Raw genomic sequence first — 27822 nt, forward strand, 5'->3', positions numbered from 1 at the left:
AGGGAGAATTTGGATCAACAATATGGTCTAATTGATTGATTTGTGGGGTTTAACGTCCCAAAACAACAATATTGTCTAGCGAGCAAACAGTACCTGTATTTAATCTTATTGCATAATTGCCGGGTTTCTGGCTCATTAAAGCACAAAAAAAATGTATGGGAGGCACACAAATGACAACGAATGCTTGTTTTTGTGTCGTTTGTATTCCTTCATTCCGTTGTGTGCTTTTTATGCCGTAGTGTGCCAGAATTATGTGCCACTAGCCCGATTCACCGCTTTGATCATGCTGTATTTTCTATACGCACATGAGTTTGCTTTAATAAAATTACATTACTTAATGCAGCCATTGTCACTTTTTTGCGTGTGTGGGATGTTCATGTGTACTGTACTAATCAATTTAATGCTTTATTGTTCTTTAAATATCAAACTTCAGTGCTTGTTACCTGTCCATGTTTTTGTTTGATTCAATTCAGTGTAATAAGTAGTTATGCGGTTCCTTCAGGGCTCGTTATAGTATTCATAAAATTACAAGTGCACCTGTAGCGGACACTTTCAAAATCGCACTTTATGCTGTGTTAGGTCTTAGCACAATGGACGGAAAGTATTGTACAAATCGGAAAAACTGTGAAGAAGTCGAAGCATAAGGACTAATAGCGCTTTAGCTGTGGTAATGCACATGCTACAGCTGTATTGAGAGGTATTTATCTTTTCCAGATGTCGTTTGCAGTAGTTCATATTCAAGAATTTAACACGGTCACCGTGGTACCATGCAAATGGATCAGAGGACAAGCATGTGCATGGCCTCCAACGAATGCTGACGTCGCTGCTCGACTGGCCAGGAAGAGTGTTGATCTGGAACCACACTGGAAGAGATATGACGTCACTTTTATAGGCTTATACTGTACGTGAACAACTCAAGAAGGTAACCATGTGCCTTTGTTTTTCTTTATGCATTTTAATTTTATTTTTCAGCTTCCTATGAGAAAGCAAAAGGAAAGCTGAATGACTTGCTGTGCCAAAGTCCAAGCAATGAAACTGAAGCACCTCCTGCCAAACGAAAATGCCAGAGAACTTTCCAGAAAACCGTATATTTATCAGACAGTGATGGTGACTGCAATTCTCCATCAGTGCCGTCAAGAAGCATCACTTCAGAGAGTTGTAATTAATGTTTACAAGCTTTATTTGCTGAGCTCTTTTTCATTTCATGCTTTTGGATAACTGTTAAAGTACATTTTTTTTATATCCTAGGTGCTGCTAAGAAGACTGCCATAGTTTATGAGAAGCCCTCACCACTTGTGAAAGAGGAGCCCTCAGGTACAGAGTGGAGGTGTTTTGATGATAAAATACTTGTAACATGTTTGTCCAGCAAAGGCATGAAACAATATTGAGGACATTTGCCAGCTGATTCATATGTCAAACAACGTCATGTTCTTTGTACTTTTTCTAGCACTCTTAAAATAAGTTAGCACTTTTTAGCAGTCCAGCTATCTGCTTATCAACCAGCATGGCTCTTTTGATTATTAATGTCCTTGATAGTCATATATCACCTCTACTGACTTCAAAGTATGGCATGCCTTTCAATATTACACGTGCTTTTCAGATCACTCACGAGGAGGCTCTGCAGTCCTACACATCGAAGGCAACCACTCTTGTTTTTCTGCTAGAGGTATGTTTTCTCTTTCTTTAACAGTACAAATCAAGAGCTACTGTGAAACTGACCTTGCTCTTGAGATTATTTAACGGCACGTCTCTTATGCGCAGTAAGCAACCAAGCAAGAAAAATAATTTTTTATTTTGCATGCCTCGTTTTTATGTGCTACTGGGGTTACGTCATGGCATTAAGCAGTATGCTATCCCTCAAGTTGGCGTCACGAGATGCGTTTTCTGTTGTCGGTTGATGACATGCCCGCATGATGTAGCAACAAAATGCTTTCAAAACATATTGTAGTAGTTTTAGGTTCGGAAAAGAAAAGAAATAGAAGATAATAGGGAGAGAGCGCTACTATGTTAAGTAAACAACTCACCCAAGAAGAAGTTATCCTAAAGACGTTTGTATTTTAAACAATGCGCCAAACTTGCAGTGCAGTCTGTTAAGCAACCAAGGTATGCTACAACTCTCCTGGCCAAAAAATTGAGGACGCTAGAGAAAGTATTTTGCTTTCTCTATTTCATGCTCAATGTTTGTCCATAAAAGATTATTTAACCACTACATAACTGTGTGAACCTTTTATCACTGATTAGATGCTGTGATAAGGCTTGTTTCAATGGGCTTTTTGACTAAAAGTACTTCGTAACCGCACATAGCTGTCTCAAAAGACCTTTTAGCAGGCGTCATTGTGTCTAGGTAGTTCTTCACTGTAAGAAATGTTTAAATATGTTCATAATTGTAGTAATCTGAATTGAATTATTTCACACTAACTGCCAGAAGTGTAGCATAATTTCTCTTGCAAACAGTTATTCCCTGCCTGAGCTAATTGCGTGCAAGTGGTGTTCCATCCTGCTTTGTCCTATGTATCAGAGCTGAGGGACCACATCACAGTCCCACAAGCTCCAAATATTTTTCCCCTCTTTATTTGTTCGCATTTACGGCGGTGGCAATACATGCTCTATGGCGGCTGATTAACCACTGCTGCGTAATGGTCAGGAATGTCGTTGCAAACAGTGCATGTTCTGTTGGGCAATTGTTCGTCTGACCTGTTGGCTCTCACATGAAATGTGGTGACCTGGTGAGGGGCCCCTCTAGCTTCCTGTCGGTATAATATGCGAATTGATTCAAAATCGCGCATTTGTAAAGGCAAATGAAGTGCTACAATTATATAAACTATTTCCTGGTACATTTGAACATAATCAATTTGGCAATTTCACACCAATGACAGCCAACTTGTTATGCTTTGGCTATGTGTTGAACTTCTTTAAAAAAAAGGGTTATATTCTCCCCTTTGGAGATTTCATGGGGAGCGTCACCCAATTTCAGCTTGTTAAACTGGCAGTATTTAATGCTGCAGAGTCTTCCAAGCTGCCTGCACAGATGCAGCCTGTACTTCACCGACAGCATGATTATGAAGACGGCCCTGCAGGACACGAGCAATCATTTCAAGATGAATTTCACATTGTCGTAGAAGGTAAACACCTAAGTTAATGTTCTTAATTCTTTAGGTTCTACTGAAAGTTATGGTAGCTTCTTTCTTATGTCTGATATTTTCTTTGCGAGTGAATTATTATCCTGAGTGCAGTGCTGTTTTTGTTTTTTGAAAAAACTCAAGTGAAAGATTTGACTGTCAGTGTATGATGTATGTTAGAAATGTATCCAACATTTGGTGGAAAAAAAAAAACTGGGATAATTTGAGCATTGGAAACCTAATCCCCTTCAAAGTAGTCCCCTTGGGACTACGCAAACTTCTCCCAGCGATGCTGCCATTGTTGGAAGCATTCTGAGAAGGCCTCTTTCAGAAGGGAGTAAGCTCAGCTGTCGTTGCAGCCATGATGTCCTCCCTTGTCTAAAATCGCTCTCCTTTCAATCTCCTCTTGAGTTTGGGAAACAGTCAAACGTCGCAGGGGGCCATATCAGGAGAGTAAGGAGCCTGACTGAGTTAGGAACTACAGGGCTATGACTTTTCACCAAAAAAAGTCTGAACCAACTGTGAGGAATGTGCAGGAGCATTGTCGTGATGGATACGCCAGTTTTTTGTTGACCACAGCTCGGACTCTTGCGCCGCACAGCATCACGTAGGCAACGGTCCAAGAACATCCCTGTAGTACTCTTTGGTCATTGTTTGACCCTGTGGTGCATATTCGTGGTATACCACACCGCGGAAGTCAAAGAAAACACTCAACGTTATTTTGGCTTTGCTGCGCACTTGGCGGGCCTTCTTTCGTGACTCTAACGACTGGTATTTGGTTTCCTGGTCGTAACTGTACACCCGAGACTCATAACCAGTGATAATAGTGTTCATGAAATTAGGATCACTACTTGTGAAATCCAGCGTGTCCTGCGAGACTTCAACACGAAGTCGCTTTTGCCTCACAGTGAGCAGTTTCGGCACGAATTTCGCCGCAACTCTCTTCATGGCCAAATATTTGGTCATAATGGAATGTGCAGAAAAAGTGCTGATGCCCACCTATTCCACAATTTTATGGATAGTCACGCAATGGTCCCACGTCAGCACAGCGTTTACTTCGGCAATAACCTGGTCATTCTGGCATATTGATCAACGAGCGAAGCGTGGCTCGCTCTCCGCCGTTGTGCGCCCATCTTGAAATCGGTTGTATTACTCCTTAATCTATGTGCGGCTCATAGCCTCATCAGCGAAAGCTGTTTTGATATTCGGAATGGTTTCCACTTGGCTGTCGCCTAGTTTCTGGCAAATTTTGATGCAGTAGCGCTGCTCCAGTTGCTCTTTCATTTTCTTTGCAATGAAAAACGAGAGCACTGCGCATTACCTCACTTAAACGCCGCGTCTCAGCGACTGACCCCGTTGGCAGGAGGGGAAAAGTTTCAAGGATGCTCACGAAGGTTCAAGGTCAACTGATGCAAGCGCGCTTGTTTCAAATCCATCAGTGACTCGCAAAAAAAAAAGAAATAAGGTTGGATACTTTTGCAACAGACCTCGTACAGTTATTATTGTCGCCATTGTGATCTTTTTCATACATGTCAATCGGTGCTAGTAAAACGAAAGGTAACTCAAGAAGGTGTGATTTTACGTGCAGCTTTTACACACCATTTAGTAATTACACTTGATGTTGGCTAGAAACTGATAGGGGCGTGTGAATATTCATAAAATTTTGAATATTGAATTGACTTGGACATATTCAAAATATAAAATATTTTTAAGTCAGCACTGATGATGAAATCGGTCTATGGTTAAGCGTCAAGTTTTTTATGTTAATCATTGAATGACCTAAGTGCATAAATCCAAACTGTTGTGGGACTCTCGACGCTATGATCACTGTGTGAATCTGCTTTTTCTTGAAACTCTACTGTCCCTGAACAGAAAGTATCGTCTATGTACTAGTATTAAATCAGGAAATTAAAACAGCCGGGCTTTCGGTGATATATTGGAACCCGTTCTAATGTGCTCTCTCTATGTACTTTCATTTTTGCTGTAAAAAAGTGCTACCGCTTGTTCGCAATTCAAAGTACTGCTCTGAATACTGCAGTCGCTGCTGCATTCCAACCTGCAGTTACAAATTGCTCTATTTACTCCTGTTTAGAAGCTTAGTTCAACTTGCTTAACCGTGCTATTTTTGTCAGTTTAAAGGACCGTGGACCACTTTCGTAAGTAATTATTGGACGACCTCAGTATAGAAGTTTGTCACCTCACAAATTGATTGTTGCTCAAAATTTCAGAATCTGTCTAGTACGAGTGATATTTGTTGGTCGCACGCATTAAAAGTACACTAAAAAAGAAAAAAGTTTTTATTAGTAAATTACCTCTTCACAATTCCAAAATCAATGCTCTCGCCGTGACAAGACTCAAGTTAAGCAAAAAAAATTGTGGAAAAAATAAAATGCGGGAGGCGACACTGCCTTGAAATTCCTGCATCAAATGCTGTGATGTCATGAAGTTTTAATGTTTACAAGGCCTACACAGCTTCTAATAGGTGAAAACGAAGTGCAATATCTGCTGATAGGGCCAAATACTTATCATACCAAGTTTCAGAAAATTTCATTGTGCCAATTTCGGCAAAATATAACAAATACACTTGAAAATTCGTAACATCGCACGCGGAGATTTCTCAGCAAAATTTAAAAGTGGAAATTTATCAGTGACAAAGGCCTGACAAAGGGCCCCCGCTCCTGTTGGCACTCAACATCAGCGGTACAAATGATAATACAGAATTTAGCACACAAATTCATATCAAATTGAATGTCAAATAAGCAGTATACAGATCACATGATGAATAATAGATTAAAAAAAGAACTAGTAACATGTAGCTTAAATCAAATTAATCCAGATAAGTTGGCAAACTCTGCATCCTGTAAGCAGCGTAAGTTACAGAAATCATTGTTTACGTGTACAACGAGCAGACTGCAGATCTGCCGTTAGTGTGGCGCAAATGGCTGTCTTCCCATGACGTCACGTTGACATGACACGTCACGAAAAATCGCCCCCTTGATACCGAAACCGAAAGTGTCCTTTTGAGGTAGTGCTATTAAAAAACACCAGGCCTGCGCGGTAGGGGCAGCACAGTCACTGAGAAAGCTGGAAGAGCAGCCTTTCAGAGCCTTTTCAAAACACTCATTTGGTAACTACTGCGAGCACACTTGCTTGGTACCCACTAGGGCATTAGTAATAAACTTTTGGGTAGTAGGCCAGCATTCGCTTTGCTATTTTTCATCATTCTTCTAAGAATCGTGGCATCAGCTTAACATTTGCTAGGAATTTTACGCCGATTGTCCATGCAGTGGCTGTAGATGAGGAATTATGGCTGAAGTGGGAATGCGCCACAGTTGATAGGGGAACAAGAACAAGCTTTTGTAATGGGTTGGAGCATTAGACACCCCACTCGTCACGCTAATCGCATTGTGCGATGACTTGTTTTTTTTTCGCCGTTTTAAAACGCTTTATAAGTCGTATTAACGAGATTGTTTTCCCAACATCAAGCCTGCCTAAGGCAAGTTTGACAACAAGCCACGAGCACCGGAGTAGCTCAGTGGTAGAATAGCACCGCAGTAGCTCAGTGGTAGAATACTGGGCTGGCACCCAGCAGACCCGCGTTCGAGCCCCACTGTGCCATTGGTGGTAGGTCATGCCTGCCTTAGGCATGTTTGACAAGTTACAAGCACTGGCGTAACTCAGTGGTAGAATGTTGGGTTGGCACCCAGCGGACCCGGGCTCAAGCCTCACTGTGTCATTGGTGCAAGTTTTTTTTTTTTTTTTTTCCTTTTAATTTCGCACGATGTGGTGACGGACACCAAGGGCGGCGGCAGCGGACAACATGCAACTGCGCGTGACCCGAGTTGTGATCTCGTAACAGCTTTTGCTGTAGAATATATGCGAGGCATTTCCTAGCTCCACAGTACTCTTTTTAGGGTTCTCGACATTCGTGTTCTTATTGAAAGCAGCAATCCCAAAATATTTAAATTTCGTGTCAGTACTCAGTTAAGCCCCTAAGCCACCTGCGATAATGTTTTAACATTTCAAATAAAAGTGCTCGTAGAGTTAAGAATGCAATCACGATGACAAACGTGACTGCAAGCCGCGTAACACCCCGCAATATCCAAGAAACAATTTCTTTTGCTCTCCGTGCTTTTCGGCATTCCTCATCCCCTCAATGCTCGCCGTGACGTCAACATGTCGTCTGCTCATTATCTACAACACCCGTTTGTCTGCTCGCAGGTACATGCATTTCCTGTTATTTCTTCTTGCACACTAAGGAGGAGCACTCGATTCCGGAAATATAAAACTCGCATATTTGGAAATATTGGCTATAATCAAACAGCTGAGAAATATTCTTGAATTTTTCTTGCAAAAGTATGACTGGTGCACTCGTATATCGAACTCCCGCATAGAGAGATGTCCTCTATATCGAACACTGCAACGTATCAAAGCCTAGAAATTACACCTTTTCTAGCAAATATTGATCAATTTTCAGCCGCGTTCTGACAAGTTCCGATTCCATTTTGCGCGCAGTTGACTGGCGTTGTCTGGCGGTGTTATTCCATCGCACTAATCGAGTTCATTGCGCGGCACTTGCAAGTGCACTGGTATGTTTGATCCGCGATCTGCAGGTCATAACGCATGGGCATAGTGTTCTTCAAAAAGACCCTTGCAGAGGATACGAAAATGAGAATATGAAATGGCTCAGCGATCTCGTTGCAATGTTCACACTCCTTTCCTTGTTTCTCTGATCTTATGCTGAGTTTCGATTTGACACTTCTAGACTGAGAGCTGCACGGGATGGCACAGTCCTCTGCAATATCTACTTTTTTTTTTTTTTGCCTTTTGGTTTTCTAGCAGTGATCATCTACTTCTCCTGAAGCATTTAATAGGAGGTGGCCTCATTCTGAAAGGCCAAAGACTGCACGAAAACAGAGATTCGGATATGTAGGCATGCACACAAACAGATGCACTGCAACAAATAGTTAGACAGTCTAGAGAATGTTTGTTGACATACTGTTACTTTCGTGGGCATCGTCACTTGAAATGTCCTGTGCTAACGTAGTTGCTAACGCAGGGGTTTGAAAAAACTGTTCTTTGCGAAAGAAAGAAGTCTTGTTGCTATCATCATCATCCAAGTAAATGTTAACAGCGGTCAGATTGATGCTTGTTGTTAAAAACATATATACCTGACTTACCAAATGAGTGGTGCTGCAATTTTCGAACTTCTGGCTTCCCAGTTAGCTCAAGGGTTAAAAAAAAATGTTGCGAATCTTCTTATTGCAGATGAGCTTTTTAAAATATCTTTGTTTTCAAGAAAGGGAAATTGCATTGAGCTCTGTGGACGTTCTTTCGTTGGGGTGGCCAGATTTTTTTTGTAGAGGTGAGGCGATGTTTTTGTTATTGGGGTGTACTACAGTAGCGGAAAAATGTTGTATTTGCACTGAAATTTTAATGTTTGAATTCGATTCGTACCCAAAGTGTTGCTATTAGCACAGTTTGGGCAAATACATTTATATTATATTGGTGATACTATTTCAGATTCTTCAAGATGTTCTATTGCTGATGTCATCACCGTACCATGCTCACCAGCTTTGGCATCAGTTTCAGGTATTGCTATGACTTTGACATCAGCCAGTATTCACGACAGTGACAATGCATGGTCTTTTGGTCACAAAAAGACAAAACTTCTGTTGTTGCAATGTCATTGCTATTAGCGTCACTGCTGTGAAAGTTTGTAAGAGGCTACACACAAATAGCGCTGACTTTAAAACACATTTTAGTGAGCTGAAATTAGTGTGTAAATGTGTGCTCGTCCTCAATAATTGTGTTACAGTTAGTCCTGCTTATAACGAACCTTCATATAATGAATTTTTCAATATAGCGAAGTTTCTCTATTCCCCACCGTTACTCTATTGAAGCACGTGTATTTGTGACCTCTATGTAAAAAGTAACGGCGGGAGACAACAAATTTTCGCCACGGACAATTCATGAATTTCGCCATGGATTCTGTCATTTTGGCATGAGCATGCATCTCCTGTGGCTGTCCCGCCGCCGCCAAGGCACAAAGCAGCTGCAGCGCCGCACTGGTAGACTCCGAGGCGACAGCGAGTGCTCATTATTGCGTGCAGGTGTGCGCAAGGCGGGCAGGCGAGTCTGTGCCCACGAGCCAGCATTGCCGCCACGGGCGCATGTGCAAATGTGCCCTCCCTTTCTCTCCAAACTAAAAAGTTGGCAGTGCCACGCTTTTAATTAGTGTGACAAATGTGGGTTAGTGCTGCATATGGAGTAGCTTCACCGAACAGCATTACGCAATATCCGTGTCATTTGCTCTTCGTTTTCGACGCCGTGCGTGCGTGCATGGTTTCACTACGCATGCATGCAGTGGCCCCCAATGACGTTCAGCATTGCTTACCTTGCTTTTTTTTTATGCGAACAATTATGTCATCTCGCGGGTTGAATCACGGCTGCGGCGGCTGCATTTCGGATGGAGGTAGAAATGTTGCAGGCCCGTGTGCTCAGATTTGGGTGCATGTGAAACAACCCCAGGTGGTCGAAATTTCCGGAGCCCTCCACTACGGCGTCTCTCATAATCATATGGTGGTTTTGGGACATTAAACCCCACATATCAATCAATCAACTATGTCATCACCGCTGAGGGGATGTCATATTAGACGCTGATGAAAACTCAAATACTACGGTGACAATAACGGATCTTCAGAGGTCTAGTTGTCATGCGCTTTGCCATCTTACACCGTAGCCTTCCCGATTAGCCTATTAACACTAGCAGCAGCATAACGATACATTCAATGCAATACAACGAATGTGATAGCAATGAATTGTTATGTTATACGAAGTAAGGCTAGCGGCCAACTCTTTAGGATCGAATATTGCAGAACTCCTACAAAACGCTAGTGTAAGCAAGCACGACCGCTGCATTGCTCCATTGAAGTTGTCCATTGCTACTGTGGGGTCTCGATTTGGCGAGCGAGCGCCACGCCACGCTCTTGGAGTGAAAGGACACAGCAGACGCGGTGGTTACAAACCATACAACACACGTATTTATTAAATAATTTAAAACGACTATATCGTCCATCGAATTGATACATCAATCGTTATCAACACGCTAGGGCATCCGTACACAACATTAAACATGCCCTCCAAGACATGACACAATAACACGACAAACACACAATAACATGACAAACACAATAACACGACAAACACACAATAACATGACAGACACAATAACACACCCAAGGCGGCGTCGCCAACGCTTGACTTACCACGAGGGGCCCCGATGCGCGGCCCGCGGTGCGACGCGCCGAGGACCCACGCTAGAGACAACCGCCATGCGCAGGAGAGACTCGCTCAACTCTCGCCCGCCACCGAGGCTTGCTTTCCGCCAGGGGTCACCGCCGGCGCTATTCCGTGATGATGATAGTAGTGCTCAACGCGAACACAACACCCTCTATCGCCCGGTGGTTGTAACTCGAATTGCGGCTTTTGGGCGAGACATGTGCGCCACGCGGCGCAAACAACTTTACAGAAGGTATCAGCACCCCCACATTTCTCCAACCTTAATTCAAACCATATCCCAAAAACAAAGAGATCAGTTACACAAGGTCTAACAAAAAAAAATCGCAACATATGTCCATAATGTCCGTGCACCACGACACTGCCGCCGGTCGACACTGCTGCACTTTCCGGCTCGACTTCACCTCAGTACCGGTCCCGCAATAGCAACGTTGCCGTCGGCGCGACGAACCGTCACTAGCACCAACACGTCTTTCGTTTGCGACCAGCACTCACGAGGGCACCGGACTGCAGGCAGTTGCCCAGGTCCCAGGCATGCCCATCGCCCGACCTTTCGACCGTGTTCCTGGCCAGCGGCGCTGACGATGTGCAGGAGACGGCCAGCCGTAGATTACATCTCTCCCACTGCTTACATTCCAAACACTCGAAAGAAACAAGGCAGCAGGGCCTAGGGAAGGGAGCTTAGGGCTTTTTGCCCACGTGGTATGATGCCCAGTACCGCTAACTAATACATCAGCGGGGGCCGAGACGGCCAGCTCAAAAATAATCGCTTTTTCCTAATTCGTGCATCGCAAGATAAAAAAAAAGTGAGGGAAGCAGAGTGCACACCTCAACGCCACGACCTTTCTGGTTGTGCCATGTGCAACAGGTACCTGCACAGAGCCTTAGGCCTAATAAGTCGCTTGGCAACGACCAACATTCACCCAGCACCTAGCCTAGGGGTAGAAGAGGCAGCCGTGAAGAGACATCCACTCCGTGAGGTGGCCCTATCGCTCGCCGCACACAGCAGCTTACCGAGCGATCAGCGTCCACCTCCCCGGGCGGTGTCACGACGCCCCGGCAACGAGCTGCAATACAAGACAGCAACGACGCCCGGCTCCCTGAGCCCGAAAGAGATAGAAGAAGCTATTTACAGAAAATCGGACCACCCACGAACCTTCCGTACTCACTCACTTCGGGCTTGGCCTACAAACCACGTGCTCTAGACCTTGGTCATCCCAGGATGCAGACCACATGGCTCTCGAACCAACTGAACGTTCTTGAAAACCACCCACAACTTTGTAAGAAAAAGAACGCTTGCAAGCGAAAAAAAAAAAAACCCGAGTGCCGACAAGCTCAAACACATCACAAATCCAATCTCCTAGCTTCTCAACGAAGCACACCGCCAACGCCTGAAATGAGAAGTCCCCTAGGCATACTCTACCCCGGCTCTAACAAAGCTGCACTGAACCGCAAAAATTGTCGTTCGATACTCCAAGAGCCCCACGTTGGGCACCAGTGTGCGGTCTCGATTTGGCGAGCGAGCGCCACACCATGCTCTTGGAGTGAAAGGACACAGCAGACGCAGTCAGTACAAACCAAACAGCAACACACGTATTTATGAACTAATTTAAAACGACGATATCGTCCCCCAAATCGATACATCAATCGTTATCAACACGCTAGGGCATCCGTACACAACATTAACCATACCCTCCAAGACATGACACACAATAACACGACAACACACAATAACATGACAGACACAATAACACACCCAAGGCGGCGGCGCCAACGCTTGACTTGCCACGAGGACCCTGATGCACGGCCCGCCATGCCACGCGCTGAGGACCCACGCTAGAGACACCTGTTCGCGACAACCGCCACGCGCAGAAGAGATTCGCTCAACTCTCGCCCGCCACCGAGGCTTGCTTTCCGCCAGGGGTCACTGCTGGGGCTACACCATGATGTTGATAGTAGTGCTCAACGCGAACACAACGCCCTCTATCGCCGGTGGCTGTAACTCGAAATGCGGCTTTTGGGCGAGACACGTGCGCCACGCGGCACAAACGACTTTACAGGATGTATCAGCACCCCCACATTACTCAACCGACCCCCACGTTTTTCATGCTTGTTCAAGATGGGTGATTTTTCTTTCTGTTTGAGCATTTGATGAGAGTCCTAAAGCCTGGGAGGATAAATCGTACGCGCATTCCTGGTGATAGAGATGGGCCGGCTCATTTTATCTCTGCTTCAGCAGCGCTCTCGTGCATTTACTTCAGGTCGTAAAGGTTATGATGCGCAGGAGCATATTCTCAATTTGGACTTGTTACAGAACATGGCAGCAACGGCAAAACCAGCCAGGGGTGTCCACATAATCATTATCGCAATAAGTAATCCCTCTTCAACTCAGTGCCATCAAATCCGGGGGAAATTTCGACATGAGCGGTATTTCGAGTTAAGCAAAACATCAAAAATGTTTGCCCAGGTCACGGCAAAAGAGAAGCCAGTGTTGTAGGGAAAAGCACCACTGCACGAGAGAGCTACTGTGGTAAATGCACAAGGATTCGCAGGGAAAAGAAATTTATTAGAGACGATAAAAAAAACTGCGTGATCCTCTCCTGTTTCACAATCACGTTCGGTCCGAGAAAGGCGTTTTCCAGTTGCTCAACACATCGCATGAGCTGTTGGTCGCCATCGCTGCATTCGACCTTGTTGCGGAGCAAGCGCAGCATGTTAAGCGTTTCTGTTGTCGTAGGCACTTCTTGAGGCTCTTCCTCTTCTGCGTCGTCATCTGCGTTGTTCACGGCCATCTCAACGATATCCGCGTCTGACAGCATACCGGTAACGGAGACGTCCCCCTCATAGAGCGCGTACTCCTCAAAGGCGATTTCTCCGTCTTCAGAATCGCTCACGCAGCCGGTTGCCTTGCGCACTGCACTGCACAGCTCATCACAGCCGCTGAATTCCACGCCAATGTCTCTTTCGATCGATGCCGGGGTGCGAAAAAGGCTGCATGAGCAAAGCAGTTGGCAATCACCGGCGGGCGTAGTTGGTGCCAGGCTTCGTCCATCATATTGACGGCACCCAGCAGATCGATCTCGTACTTCCTATTGTCGTATAACAGCATAATAAGGTACAGCAGGCTTTTCCTATAACATTTTCAGGCCATCTCAATGACTCCCTGTTCAATAGATTGGAGAACGGAAGTCGTATTTGGCAGCAGGAACTGCAGCGTAACAGCCGCCAAGTTGTCAATTTTTCCGTGACCGGGGCAGCTATCAATGACAAACAGCTCTTTCCGACCGTCCTTGGCCATCTTCCAGTCAAGTGCACGGACATACTCTTCGAAAAGCGCCGCCGTCATCCCAGCCGTTTTATTTGCGTGGTAGATCACATTCCTTGGGAGCCGTGCATTTAGAAAACACCAGGGATTCGGTAACTTGCCAATGATGAGGAAGGGCAGCTTTTCATCGCCAGTAGCGTTGGCACCAAAAAGAATGGTAAATCTGTCTTTGTGTTGCTTTGCGCCTGAGCAAGCTTCGCCTTATGGTGTGTAAGTGCCGTTAGGTAACATCTTATAAACGAGAGCAGCTTCTTCGAGGTTAAAAATGTCTTTGTCCGGGTGCTGGATTCGCAGCGCGGCGAGGCGTATGTTGCGCCATGCATCTGCAGCCTGTTTGTCCGCAATGCCGCTTTCGCCGTGAATAGGCTTCGATGGCGCGTTGTTTCTCTTCTTGACCCTCTCGAACCAGCCATCGCTGCAACTGAATTCCACGTGACCCATCTGCAGTGCCAAAGCATCTGCTTTTTCCATTATCACTTGGGTTGTCACTGGAGCCACAACAGAAGTGCTGCTATGGTGTCCGGCAGTTCGGAAGCTCGAACCTGCTTCTGCTTGCTCGAGAAGCTTTGCTCGAAACCTCCCAAAACCGTTTGCTTGTTCTTAAGCACTGCCGAGAGGGTTAACTAAGAGATGCCGAATTCTTTGGCGATGCACGACTTGCTTCGACATGCTTTTTCCTCTTCCATGATGAAAGCGACTTTTCTCTCTAACGTAAGGGATTCGCACTGCTTTGGGCAGGGCATCTTCGTCGATATCGGAAGCATCCGTTGCAGACCGCATACTGAAGATTTGTCGCGCACAGATCGCTGAGAACGCAGACAGCCACCTCGCACAAGCAAGGGCTAGCTTATGTAATCACGGTGCTGACGGGGGAGTCTGCACCTCAACAGCTCGGGGTCACGTAACCCTAGGTAAACGTCACATATGACGTCATTGGTAAAGCGATTGGCTTCAAATGGCACTGCAACTGGCTACGTCTTGTCAAGAGGGATTGAGGTCACGTTAAAAAAAAAAAAAAAAGACTCGTTTTTTTATGTTATGGTTTGGCTTGCACTATTTCAAGTTATCTTAGATTTTCCTGGTCGTCATCCACGCTGCATAGTTCGTTAACTTGGCAGCTCCATTGTGCCGCGGTACCCCGTTTTCTTCTCTGTCGCATCTAGGCCGAAGAGTAACAACATATTTGTCTGAGTTTAAAATCCCAAAAGCAGATCAGATTATTAGGGACGCCGTAGTGGAGGACTGCTACATCATATTCTTTACTGTGCACCTGAGTCTTAGCACATGGGTCTCAATCATATTTGCCTCCATCGAAAATGCTACCGCCACGGTTTCCGCCACGGCGCGACCTTCGGATCACCTAAGTAAGGGACCAGCCGGGGTCCCCACGCAGCGTGTTGGCAGTATCCAGGCAGAGTAAGCTTCACCACTGGAGCGACGCGTCACAGCCCCTCGAAGCCCGCCTGTACCCTGTTTAGCTACCGGTGGGTGGCCGGCCGGCACCGGGGATCGAACCCCGCACCTCCCGTAGCTGAAGCGGACGCGTACGTGCAATGCCACAGCTACGGTTAAGTAAGGGACCAGAGTGAGTCATGTGTTGCCGTGTGTAACGTAGTACAGTACAGGTCACTGGTCAGCATATTTGTATAAAACACCGAAAAGGCATGTTTCGGATGCACTGTCGACGTTTTCTGATTGCCACTATTTTGAGACAACCAGAATTCTCGCATATGCAAAGCTGCCAAGGCTGTCAACAACTAGATATCAGTATGGTGCCAGAGAGTGCTGTAGCGTGCCTTACGTCATTATGGACTAGTTTCTTGACCTCTCTAGTTGTCGACGTGGTTATTTAAAAAATTAGAAGCGTCTACTGTGTAACGCCGCAAGGCTACTGAATGGCCATCGGGAAGACTCCGCACTGTACACCTGTAGGCTTCAGTAGATTCCTTTGATGTAAAGTGTATGACGCTAACAGCCGTATTAGCAAATGCCGGCAAACATGTTTCTAAGTATGTTTGCTGCCACACAACAGGGTGCCTACATGACCAGTTGTTCATGTAGACTCCCCATACACTGATACACAACACATTTGGCACTAGTACCCTCGACAACACTCATTACTTTCATACATACTTACACAACGAGATATGACATGTCCATGAGCGCCACAGAGGAGGGACTTCGGTTAGGTGGGCTTCCTTTGCCGAGTTCTTGGATCCGATAGGGCACGCAGCGTGGAAGCCTAATTTTGTTGGTGGTGGTTCGAGGAAGAATGAGATGCCTAATTTCTGCAGCCCGTTAGGAAGCACGGCGCAGCATCTGAAGCGCACAACAAAACACGCCTTCCCCGCATGCTTTGGTCTCTCTCATGTAAATGTTGGATAATCTCCCAACCCCATTTCTTTCTTTCTTCTTCTTTTTTTCCTCGTTCCAATGATGTCATATGTGACGTTTCACTTTGGGTCACGTGGCCCCGAGCTGTTGAGGTGCAAATAGACTCTCCCGGTGCTGATGGCGTGCCGCCCGCTGCACACCACAGCATAATCACTCCCATAGTTGCTTGACAAGGGGAATAGCAAATGGCTGCGAAGTGGGAATTTCAAATTCACCCTTCACGATCGTTTTCGGCACGTGTAGTAAGAGCTAAACGATTGCACAACGCCCTCATTTGCTGTTGGGAGTGGACTTTGCCTTCTTCCCTCCCGGTCAAGATTTCGAGATATAAACACTGTCCCCTTCGAAAAACGTTTCGAGATAAGAGGAGGCAAATACATGGTGCCTATGGGGAGTTAATGTATGGCGAAAAAAAAGTTTCCGCTTAACCGAGACTTCTAGATATGCAAGTTCAAGTTTACGAGGGTTTACTGTAATGTAGTTTATTTACCGCTAAATAAGTGTTTTGAGTTAGCTCCTCCTTTAGTGCCCCTTTTGTTTAATTTGTGCATTTATTTTCATAATTTTTGTTCCGAACTTTTATATAACAAAATTGTCTTTATAACAAATTTTTGTGAGAATTGGTTAAATTCGTTATATCCATGTTTAACAGCATCACTTTACTGCAGGCATGCCAAGTGAAGATGACTGTGAAACACATAACGGGAAAACATTAGTTTGCAATTCATTGTCAGGTGAGTTCACTTGAATGTCTTCAGTAGTGCTACTTGTTCTTTATTATCTGCAACATTTGTAACCAGTGTACCTTACTCTCTGCTTCAGTAAAAGAGCATTATACCATATTTACTCGATATCTTAGCCGTCCCCCAAAAGTTCAAAGCCCGGGGAAAAAATTTATCTTGAATGTAGGCCTAGTGAAAGAGCGAAGACAGCGTTCTCAAAAAGAAAACATTTATTGAACACGAAGATGAAACGAAGCAGTTAATTCTTGATGCAAATAATTCCAGAAACATACAGCCGCTGGTCTTGTTGTGCACGTTTCTTTGTCGTTTTTTTTTTTTTTTCCCACGCTTTCTTCAAACAGTGTGCAATGCTCGGTGCCATCGAGCACATTGGATATGCCTTAAAGGAGCGCACAATCAAAGTTCCTGAGTTGTCTCACGCTGCAGCCCCTTCAGCAATGCTCATTTTTTTCGTCCACTCCGAAGTCCCGCCCGGTTTGAACGTTGGACTACTACTCTGCGGCTAGGACAACTTTTCTTTTATGTGAGACACTATAATGACACCACCTGTATGACGCCACTGAGCTACGCCACACGCAGATCACTCGAAGCGCGACTCGAAATGACAAACGGTTCGCCTCAACACTTGCCACAAAGATCAAAATGGCGGCCTCGTGTGTGTACTCGTGAAGTAAGAAAGAGAAAGGAGGGAGCATTAGGTCACACGAGTGAGGCCAAGGGAAGCCCACCATGTCGGCGTAACACGTGATCAAAACGTTATAGCCTGCGGCAGGTTTTAGCACTTTCCGTGCTGTTCTGTTTTTGAACTTCCTGGGTGAGCCGGCCAGTCTGGGCTGAACAAACGTGTTTAGATTAAAATCTACCGGGAGCCATCCCCGATTTCTCATTGCTTGCGGGATCTCGCCGCGAAACGTCAAGTGTTGGGCCGACTCGCCTGGCTTCGAAACGGGTTGGCTTGCCTAGGCTGACTGTGTGACGTAATGCTCCCTCTTTTCTTTTTCTTCCTCTGTGTGTGCACAAGCCAGGTGTTCGCTTGGCTACTATCGACTATAATGCTGTCTAGGTGGCACTAGTTGTGCACCACTTTTCTCAATGAAAAATAGCGCGTTTTTCAAACTCCTCGAATCTAAGCTGGCCTTGGAGTTTGATGCAAAGAAGTTTGAATAAAACTATCTGCCTAGATTTGAACAAATATGGTATGTTTGAAGCTGGGAAGTTTTGGATGGCTTTATCTCAGTATTATTTTGTAACATTTTATTTGTTTTGAGGCCTGCAGAGCTACCTAAATTCTTCCCAGTTTTTTAATGCTTTCGTTCCTTCTATGCTATCATATGTCATCCGTAGTGGAATGGCCCGCATGGGGATCACAATAAATTTGTATTACTATCCTGTACAAATGCACTTTAAGTACCATTGGTGTGCATATTACTGGGTAAGAGGGTAACAAAGAAGCACATGTACGCAACATATTCAATTGCAAGCATATTTTAAATATCTTTTCTGGGAATACACTGATATAAACTCATAAAACAAACAATAGCACAGGTATACAAAAATAGGTGCTCTAAACGCAGGGTACGTGGCCGCAGGGCATTCACAAGAATGTAAGGTACCAGCAACTAGCCGGAATTTCTTATTATATCCTGTTGAAAATGAAAAGATTACTGACAGATTCAAGCAGACTTTTTGCGATCCAAGTAGGATTTATATTTTTAATTGCATTTTTTGAAGTCACTAGCAAATGATTAGAAATTCATAAACAGGGGTGTGTGCCGAAGTCAATGTTTAGACAAGTAAGCTTGTTTTGTTTTTTTAAGGCTGCAACTGATTTTCTTAAAAAAAAAAAAAACAAGTCAACTTGTCGAAACATTGGCTCCAGTACACACAGCCTGTTTACGAATTTCTCATTGCAAGCTTCCATCTTTCTCTTCGTGCCTTTCTCAAGAAATCGTTCTGTCACGCTGCCTAGCGGAACAGCCTTGGGAGCGGGATTATGGAGTCTTTTATTTTGGTAACTACGGTTTAAGCAACTTGATGCTTTCATGTGTACCACACTTAGTGCTCAAAATTAGAGTATGTATATTATTAATCATCCCAAGTCAATTCAGGGATGCTTGCGGGGTAAAAACAGTGGCTCTCAGAGAAGCTGCGCAGCCCTTGTGGCAACTAGTGGAACATGCCAAGCTGCAACACATAAGCAACAAACTGTCTCGCGGAAACGCAAACCGCTGTCACTAACCTCATTCTATTTGTAGGGTTTGTTTTGCATGTACAACTTCATAATTGCTGCAGACTCAACATATTGATCATAAATGCCGTATGGAGTTTTTTTTAATTACGTACCATTATGTGATTAGACACCCTGCTCAATACGCTAAACATTGCGCTAAACAGGTACCTTGAAGATTGGTTGTCGGTCACTTCAACTCACTTGTTGATAATGAGAATGAAGCGTTGCTGATTTGTACGTCACTGTGGATGGCTACTATGTACTTTACTCAGATATAAATTAGTTATGTTGTTGGAAAGGGCTAGCAAGTGCACTTACTTTTTGTAGAGGAATGCACACCCGGCTGCACTGTGTTTACTCAATTGTGGCGTTCACATTGTTCACCTTTCATGCATCTGGCAGCTTCTGCATGTTTTATTGGACACTAATAAGTTCTTTGGAAGTAAACTAATTTACTTTGACCGAGAAGGACAAAGCTTTTGAGATACGAACAAACATTTCAATAAAATGAAAGTTTCCACATTTAAAAACATTCAAGCAGACTTTATTGTAAATAAGCGTTCACTACAACATTACAGGGGTCTATAACAACAAATTTGCAAATGTATCATATTATCTCTAGATACATTTGGCAAGTACCATATCACATACAATTTTTGCGGTAGTATCTTGTATCTGTATTTCCAATGCTTTTTGCCCAAGTATCTTGTATCGTATCGCGACACAATTTCGAAGTATCTTCGCCCAGCTCTTGTCCTAATTATATTACGCATGGGCAGCACTCTGTGAATCTTTTGCTGAAAAATTTAGCAATAATGTTTTTTTTGTTATTGTTTTGTTTTCTCCCAGATTTTCAAAGACAGGTGCTGCATCTTTTGCGCATTGTGCATAGCAAGCTTGAGCAGCAGGGACAGCAGCTCAAAGTCCTGCTGGAGAAACTAGGGCACACTGTGCAAGAAGATCCTCTTGTGCTGTTGAAACCCCTTGAAACGGAAGAGGAACTGGACATTTTTGAGGAAAACCTTTCTCACAGCAGGAAAGACCAACTGGTAATTTTGCAGCTTAGTAAATTTACTTTTTGTATTAATGTGTTTGTATCTCATTTGCTCAAATGTAATGCAAATATGATTGTAACGCGAAGGGTGACTTTTCAGAAAGAAAAAAAACATACAAAAGAATTATTATATACCTGATCGCCCTTTTTAGACAACTTTAATTTCGGTATTCGATTGTGTGCAAGGGTCAAGCTCAGGTAACGGGAATCTGGTAAATTACACATTCGGGAAAGCATGTTAGTATAAAGGGGAAAAGGATATAAAGCTGGGCACAGCTTTTTTATTATAGCAGACTACAGTCAGATTCTGCTACAACAAGCACACGTAGTCATTGTTGCAGAATTTTGTTGCATAGACCACAAAAGTTTCGAAGATCTGATGACTATTACTCGTCCTTTGGTGCTGGCAAGCGCATGCATTATCTTTTGCGTTGAAATTTCACTAACTCGGATGTAATTGGTTGCACACAGAGTGAATGTATTTTCTCCACAAAATATAATGAAAATTTGGAGCTCAACTCGAAGTAGAGATTGTACACGAATTTCAGTGCGCAAGTTGGCTTCATGGCATTGCTTCTCAATAATGCACCGAAGGCGACGTTGCGTCAATACGCGAGTACAGCCGCTGATCGATTTTCCGGACTTCGCGGGCACGGAGTAATAGTTGTAAAAATGTAACAATCAGAAAAAATGAAGATATGAAAATAAAGTTTGTTTGAAAATGAAGAGCAGCCTGAAAAATTATCTAATAATGCACTGCTTCATGGTGTGCTTTGGAGCAAGAAGATTTGCTTGTATTTTTGCGCCACGATGACATCATCAGCGCGTTGGCAATCACTGCCGCCAACAGTTGCATGCGACACAGTTAGAGGGAAGCTTATCTCCATGGCACTAGTCAAACAAAACTCGATGCCAGTCGCAAAAAGGCGCATGCAATGTCTCGTCTCTTTGGTGGGATTTAACGACACGGCCTTCTTTCGCGTGCACTGACATCCTGCGGAATGCGATCCTCCAGCGTTGCACCTCCATCGAACACTTACCGTGTTCGAACCCGTGTGTCTCGGGTCAGTAGCTGAGCACACCGTAACAGTCAAGTGCTACTGTGAGCAGCTGCAACAGCACAGAACAACAACGCAGAACAGCAACGGCTCAAAAACACTCGACACACCACTGCCATCATTGAAAAAACAACTGGTAAAGAAAAAATAAAGACCTAGTGGCATCTTAATGGTGATGATGATAACGCTGACTCAAAAAAGAAATTGTGTCCCCTAGACAGTTTTGCCAGTCAAAAATCAAGCACAGCCTTGCTTCCTCTTTCTATCTTCTCGTTATCTTTTGTTTTCTTTATTTCTCATTTTCTGTATTTTTATCTTTCAAGTCTTTTATCTGTAATTTCCTTTTCTTTCCGTTCTCTCACTTTCTCTCTGTTTTTCTCTCTTTGTTTTTTTTTTCTCTTTTGTGTGTTTCACGTGCTCCAGTTTACTGAGTGTAGTTTTCGTTTCACGTTCGTAACCTGCTCTACTCGGTAGTGAGGCTTGCCCAATTCCTTTGGGGCGTACCCATTTGATGAGTTTAGCACAACAGAGTACAAGTTACCTATAGCTTAAACAGCTTCCCTGTTAAGAAACGAGGAGCCACTCTACTTTGTAAGCTGAACAACCCTGTGAAGCTACACACTAGTAGCATACTGGGATGCTAGTACACAGATTCTTTTCAGCTTCTTTAAAACTTATGAGCTGGTCAAACAGCAAAAGTCCGTCATTCTCATTCTCTCAGTGCCATTCCGGAGCAGGATTGGAGCAATTACTAACAAGAATTACTGTTTGGAGTACTACTTTTATCACTGCAAAGTTCATTTTCCTTTTACAGTAAATTTGTATATGGCTAGGAAATTCCCTAGTTCTCTCTAGGGAGCAGTGCAAAAATAACGTGTACTGAACATTAAAACAACCCGGCTGTTAACATCCTGGCCTTACATACCATACCGGCCGGTCCTACCATCTATGCGATGTGCTAAACACACAGAGTTCGAAGCATCATGGAAGCATCTAATAAATATTAATATTTAATGTGTAATAAATTTCACAGACAGCAGTAAATGTATATTTCAAAAAGCAAACAATTAAAAATATGACTTGTTATCGAAAATGGGCCGTGAAATGAGCTATATATTTAAAATACTAGTAATTGTGGCAGAAACAAAATCAAACCAGCAAAACTGAGCACCGCAGTCCCACATAACTATTGCCAAACAAGCAGTAGATAATCGGTGCGAGAGAAAAGCATTCTTGCTCAATTTCACATTTCACCACGTTAGCGTGAGTGTCTAGCTAAAAAAAAAAAGAAAAAAGCCAAATTAGCTATATGATAAGTATGCCAGTTCTTGTCGCATAATTGAGATCACAGCCAATAATGCTGCAGCATTATTGGCTCTGATTTCTGATTACACCAATAGTTGCGCCAAACTAACATATTTTCTGCTCCAAAACAGTACTTTTCCCGCTCCAAAGTATAAATAAGTAAAAAGTCACTTCCATCGCTCACTTTGTTAAATCATGTAGCCTCAATGGGTGCACTTTCAAACACTATCGCAGATGCTTGGCTTAAAGCAGATCTTTTTCGAGCTGGCAGCTGACACGTGTGTGTGTGTGTGTGTGTGTGTGTGTGTGTGTGTGTGTGCGCGCGTGTGTGCGTGTGTGCGTGCATGTATACATGTACACAAAAGTGGTGCTTTTTATCAATGGACTGTGAACGACTTTAGTGGAAATGAGCAATTAGTTGGTGGTGGAATGTGTCAGGGTTGGACAATGAAGCTATGTTGTCTGGCAGCTTATTCCATAATGTAATGGCGTGTGGGAGTGTTGGTGAGTTGAATGTTAATAGCAGAGCCGTCATAGTCTAGGTCTGCCATGAATCTTAGATAGAAAGTGATCGCCATTATGAACTGGCACACACTCAATCGTCGCCCAAGCTCTCTGCAAAGATATTTAACAAGAGAAGCTGAGGCGTGCAGCCTCTAATCAGTGTTAGCCACCCTTATGTTTTCTTATCAATATTTAGTGGGCCAGTGCGGCAAGTTGCGATATTAGCCCAATTTCTGCTCCAAAACTAAATTTGGATGCTCCAGACCGGCTCCAAAACCGCATTATTCCTGCTCCCAAAGCTGCTCTAAAAAACTGAAGCCCGCTTCCACCCCTGTAGAGAGCAAGCGTAGCGTTGTGCAGTGTGGTATATCAAAGGCTGGGAAAGAGACAGGTAAGAGTTTAAAGCCTAAGCAAATCAGGACGAGCCAGGTGCCCACTAACTTTGCTGGCTTTGCACGACTTGCTGCAAGCTGAACAAAATTTTTTGTGGTTCTGATCATGTTGAAACAGAGTGTAATAAATCTTTGAGCTTTCAGTGATGTTTTGTCTTGTAGGATTTCTTTTATGTATAATGGTTAAAATATTCACAAAATTGACTGCATGTCTTTACAGTAACTTGGTGGACCTACCATTCTGGAAAGCACCAAGTGGATCAGTTCTAGACCAAATCATAGACTCTATTTTTGTCAACGAAATTTTAATTACACACAATGCTTTAATATGCCTAATACAGACAGCTAATGTGGTACATTATGCCAGCAACTAAAATTTGTATTGACTATACGTATTGACCTTGATTCCGCTGTTTACACAATTTGGATACTGCCAGAGAACGCACCCGCAAAGAACAAGAATTTCACAAGAATTATCTCTAGCGTGTAATAAAGAACACGGCATAAAGAATGCATATCCTCACAAATAAACCAGCAGGGACACTTCTCTATATACGTACCTCCCTGGCTTTCTTTGCCGTCATGTTTTCATGTTTTTGGTTAGTGCCTACTAACCAGTTCAAAATATGTGTTTTTTCAACTTGCATGTGAAATGTCGTGCTTGCATGATTCATTGTGTCTTGCTGTTCTTGAATTGCATTCGAAACGAATGTCATAATTTTTGTATGAAAGTACACAATGACATTTCTGTTACTGCATTTTTTTTCCTTTGTAGATCTTGCAGCTTGGCCAATATGGTGGCCACAACTTGCCATCAATAGTCCGCAGGATATTAAAGCAATTGATTCACGACAGTCTCGCTGCAAAGTTCAGCTGGTTTGGGAAGAAGGGGAAAGCACCATTTTGTCAGCTGAAGCTGGCTGGCATCATTACGAGTAAGCAATGTCCTGTGCTCATACGTTTATTTCTCTTTATTACCATAATCTTCTCTTTCCTGCCAATATGTAAAGACATATTCTGAGTGCTACATAGCACCTTTAGCCAAATCTACTATACTCGCAGACAACTTTCCGTGGCTATGATAGGAACGTATGGCCCATGGGGGTGGAGCTGTTGCTCTTGTATCTGTGTGCGAGTAGTTCGCATTCGCTCAACATCGTTTCAGTTCACTTGGAGGAACTGCCGTCCTGTGCGTAGGTCTTTGGGTCATTCCACAGCAACTGTCCCAATTGTGGCACTCAACCTACATCGTCTTTTTTCTAAGAAACTAAAAGATTACACACATTCGAACAATCGTTTACAGTATTTTTCCAAAATAATTTAAGCAGCAAAAAAAATTTTTCTCGTGTGTGAGGGCCGTTCGATTTTTACAAAATGGTGTAAAAATATGTAAAAAATACCTAAAAATGTACTGTTTTCTTCTACAATTATTTTTTGCTTTGTCTGAGCATTGTGCTTTTATTACAAAACAGTTTCACACAATAGCCCTACGTTTGTAACTAAGGTGGTAGGCCACTCAAAAACAAAAATTTTTTTAAGGGCAGGCAGCGTTGAAATAACTTTTTTCTCAAAACCAGCATGTCTTATTTAATTTACCCAGCTATTTAGAGTGCAAAATATTGAATATTTATTTATTGGGAGGTAATCTTTGTCAAAACTTGCATTAAAAGTGCTAGCCACGCCAGCTGTGATAAGTGCCTAATGGGTGGCTTTATTCAGTAAAGCTTTGACATTTGTGTAACTAATGGCTGGAGCTATGCAGTGAACTAGAATAAATATTATGCAGTGAATATCAAGGAAGTAATTTCTAAAAAAACAAAACAAAAAAACGGGGAAGAAGAGCCAATTGAGACTGAACCTGTTGGAGAATTCAGCTGTGAACTGAAAAACGTTTGATGGATTTCTTTTATTCTAGTTCACTGCACAGATACATATGTTGTAGATCATTGTACAAAATTTCAGTTCAAAGTATACGCAAGGAAATACGTTATTAAAGTTTGCGTCACAACATTTGGCGCAAATTGTTATTTTCAGAAAAACGTAAACAAAGATTTCCGAGCTTGTAAAAAGGGTCGCAATCTTTTCACGCAGGCCTAAAATGCACCCGATTCATAGCTGGGCCCTTCTGCCGAAGCATTATTGTCTCCTTTTGTTCGGGTGGCTGCTCGTCTTTTCTTCCTGGCCTGTTTTGTCCGATCCACTGACTTGCGTTTAGCATTCTGCATGCGCAGGTGATCCCTGGCGATGCAAGCTTTAGTCGTGTGGTACCCTGGTTCTATGCCAGCTTGCCTCAGGATATCTAGGGTGCTTACACTGTCATTATTAAAGTTTGCCACAGCATCATGCAAGGCAAACATTGCTGTAGGCAAGCTTACGTAGACCTCTTTGGGTGCCCGCTGCGATATTAGACCATTGAAACACTCATTAGAATTTTGAGTCTTTCCATGAAGGCACTTTATTAGAAGTTCATCAGAGCACAGATCACTGTAGACAGTTTTAACTTTGTTGAGCACATCATTTGGAAGTTCTCCTTTGTGTACATATTTCCCTTGGCCGAGTGCTTCGACCCTTTGGTATCCGCACCAGCTTTTCGGTCTAAGTGGACACAGGCCATGTTTCGGCTGCTTGTCGGTAGAGCTTCAATGAAAAAGGCTGGCAAGGGTAGCTTTTTTCATTGCAGAAAGGTTCCCCACATTAGCCCTTATAGCAATGCCATAGTAGTTTTGCAGGCGGTCGATGAGGACATCAGTGAGCTTTGCCTTACCACCGAGTCCACGCACTGTATTCTTCAGTTTTCTGAGGCGGCAGCCAACACGCTTCTGGACATGCCCAATACATTCCAGCTTTTGCACACTGTCCTTTCCATACATGTCTTTGACAGTGGCATAGCTCTTGGAATCACCATTGCCGTAGTACTGCAGGTACTTCAAATCTCTTTTGCCTTTCGACCTTTCAAATATTCGGTATAGATCAACCGTCTCCATACTGCCAGCACTTCCTTCATGGTTTGCTTGACAGGAAGTGTGGTTTGCCTTCCATTCCTGGTACGAAGCACTATCTTGCCTCAACTTGCTTTTGGTTTTACAAAACTTACACAAACTAAAAAGGGCCTCAACATCAATAACCTTTTCCGTGTCAACAGAAATCACAGATACACAACCGTTCAAAGATGAATGGCCACGCTTCTGCTACGTGCCATCACTTGAAACGCCACACTCGGCACTCCCCGCAACACGATGAACTTCCACAGCAGCATCAGTCATCGACTTCGACGCCACTTCTCCTGCCGCTGCAGAAAGCCAAGATGACAATTTGTCGTAGGCAGAGTGACGTGGAGGAGCAGGCATGTTCATCACTTTGGAAAGAGTTTTCGCACCAGCCTGCCCTTTCCCTAACTGGCGCATCGCTGCAAACCAAACGTAAATCGTTCTCATTGGGACGACCCACCTTTCTCGACGTATGAAATGGGCACTTGAACCCACAGTCGGTACACCCGATCGCACAAGCCGAGCATATCCCTTGGTGAGAGCGTTCCTCGAGCTTCAGTGTTGTGTTCATGCATTCGAAACATGCCAGCGATGAAAACACGGAAGAAAGAATACCAATGTCCATTATCCTGTTCTCTTGGAGCGCAGAATTCTCTAGTGGAGCCTGGTACGCCTTGTTTATGTCCCCAAGCTTCTTCGCGGTCACCGAAATACCGGCGTCTGTGTCAGTAAGCAGCCTCGTCGTGGTGTAGCGATTTCCAGCAAACTTGCGCTTCCTCGTCTTCTGTGTTTTGCACTTGCCCATGCTGGTCCTAATATGGTCCAGGTGGCCTAAGGATACAGCCCTAGTAGTGTTGACACGTGGAAAAAATGCAGAATGAAGCCTGACGTAGCCTGACCAAGGCAAACAACAAAAATTCCAATTAGCATTGTGCGTCCCCCTTGTGGCTGTTGTTAGAGATTAACGAAGACTTTTAAACACAAAGTTGTATTTAATGACATCATCTTATATAACAGTCTTAATAAAATGCATGTAGCATTATTATAGACGAAACAACACTTGCCTTTGAAAGCAATTTTTCGAAACCGAAACCACAGTTGAAAATGTGGTTTCGGTTTTGCTATAGGACCATAAGGTATAGAAAACTTGCTGTAACTCGCAAACTAATGATGCTAGGAGGATAATTTTTGTTACAACATATATGTTTTTGTTGCAACATAGATGTGTGTTGCAACATATATATGCTGGTGCTTTCCAGGGTGGAGTCATGCTGCAGTGTTCATACTAAGAGTGAATAACCTGTTAAAGGACAGAAAATTTCTCATTGTTGCTTTTGACATCAACGTAGATAATTCACAACATTTGTATTTCTTGCTTGGACAACTTATTGGTGAGATCTATTCAAGTTCTC

General features: G+C 43.7%; 1 protein-coding gene and 1 pseudogene across 3 annotated transcripts in view; one reads left to right on the plus strand and one right to left on the minus strand.

The window, feature by feature from the left end:
- The window catches only part of LOC119187154 (uncharacterized), a 39142-nt gene that overhangs the window by 1403 nt on the left and 9917 nt on the right, over positions 1-27822 (plus strand). For 2 of the 3 annotated variants that reach the window (XR_012889324.1, XM_075884887.1), the window contains exons 2-10: positions 715-901; positions 973-1158; positions 1249-1314; positions 1601-1666; positions 3006-3122; positions 8643-8711; positions 16806-16871; positions 19960-20159; positions 24199-24358. Coding sequence is in view for 2 of the 3 variants with exons in the window: in XM_075884887.1 (XP_075741002.1) it covers positions 715-901; positions 973-1158; positions 1249-1314; positions 1601-1666; positions 3006-3122; positions 8643-8711; positions 16806-16871; positions 19960-20159; positions 24199-24358 (1117 nt within the window). In the remaining variant the exon portion in view is untranslated. The remainder of the gene's footprint in view (positions 1-714; positions 902-972; positions 1159-1248; positions 1315-1600; positions 1667-3005; positions 3123-8642; positions 8712-16805; positions 16872-19959; positions 20160-24198; positions 24359-27822) is intronic. The other variant, XM_037435387.2, reaches the window with a different exon arrangement.
- Positions 24389-27474, minus strand: LOC142788295 (uncharacterized; annotated as a pseudogene).

The sequence above is a fragment of the Rhipicephalus microplus genome, unplaced genomic scaffold, assembly GCF_043290135.1.
Source record: "Rhipicephalus microplus isolate Deutch F79 unplaced genomic scaffold, USDA_Rmic scaffold_52, whole genome shotgun sequence".
Taxonomy (NCBI): domain Eukaryota; kingdom Metazoa; phylum Arthropoda; class Arachnida; order Ixodida; family Ixodidae; genus Rhipicephalus; species Rhipicephalus microplus.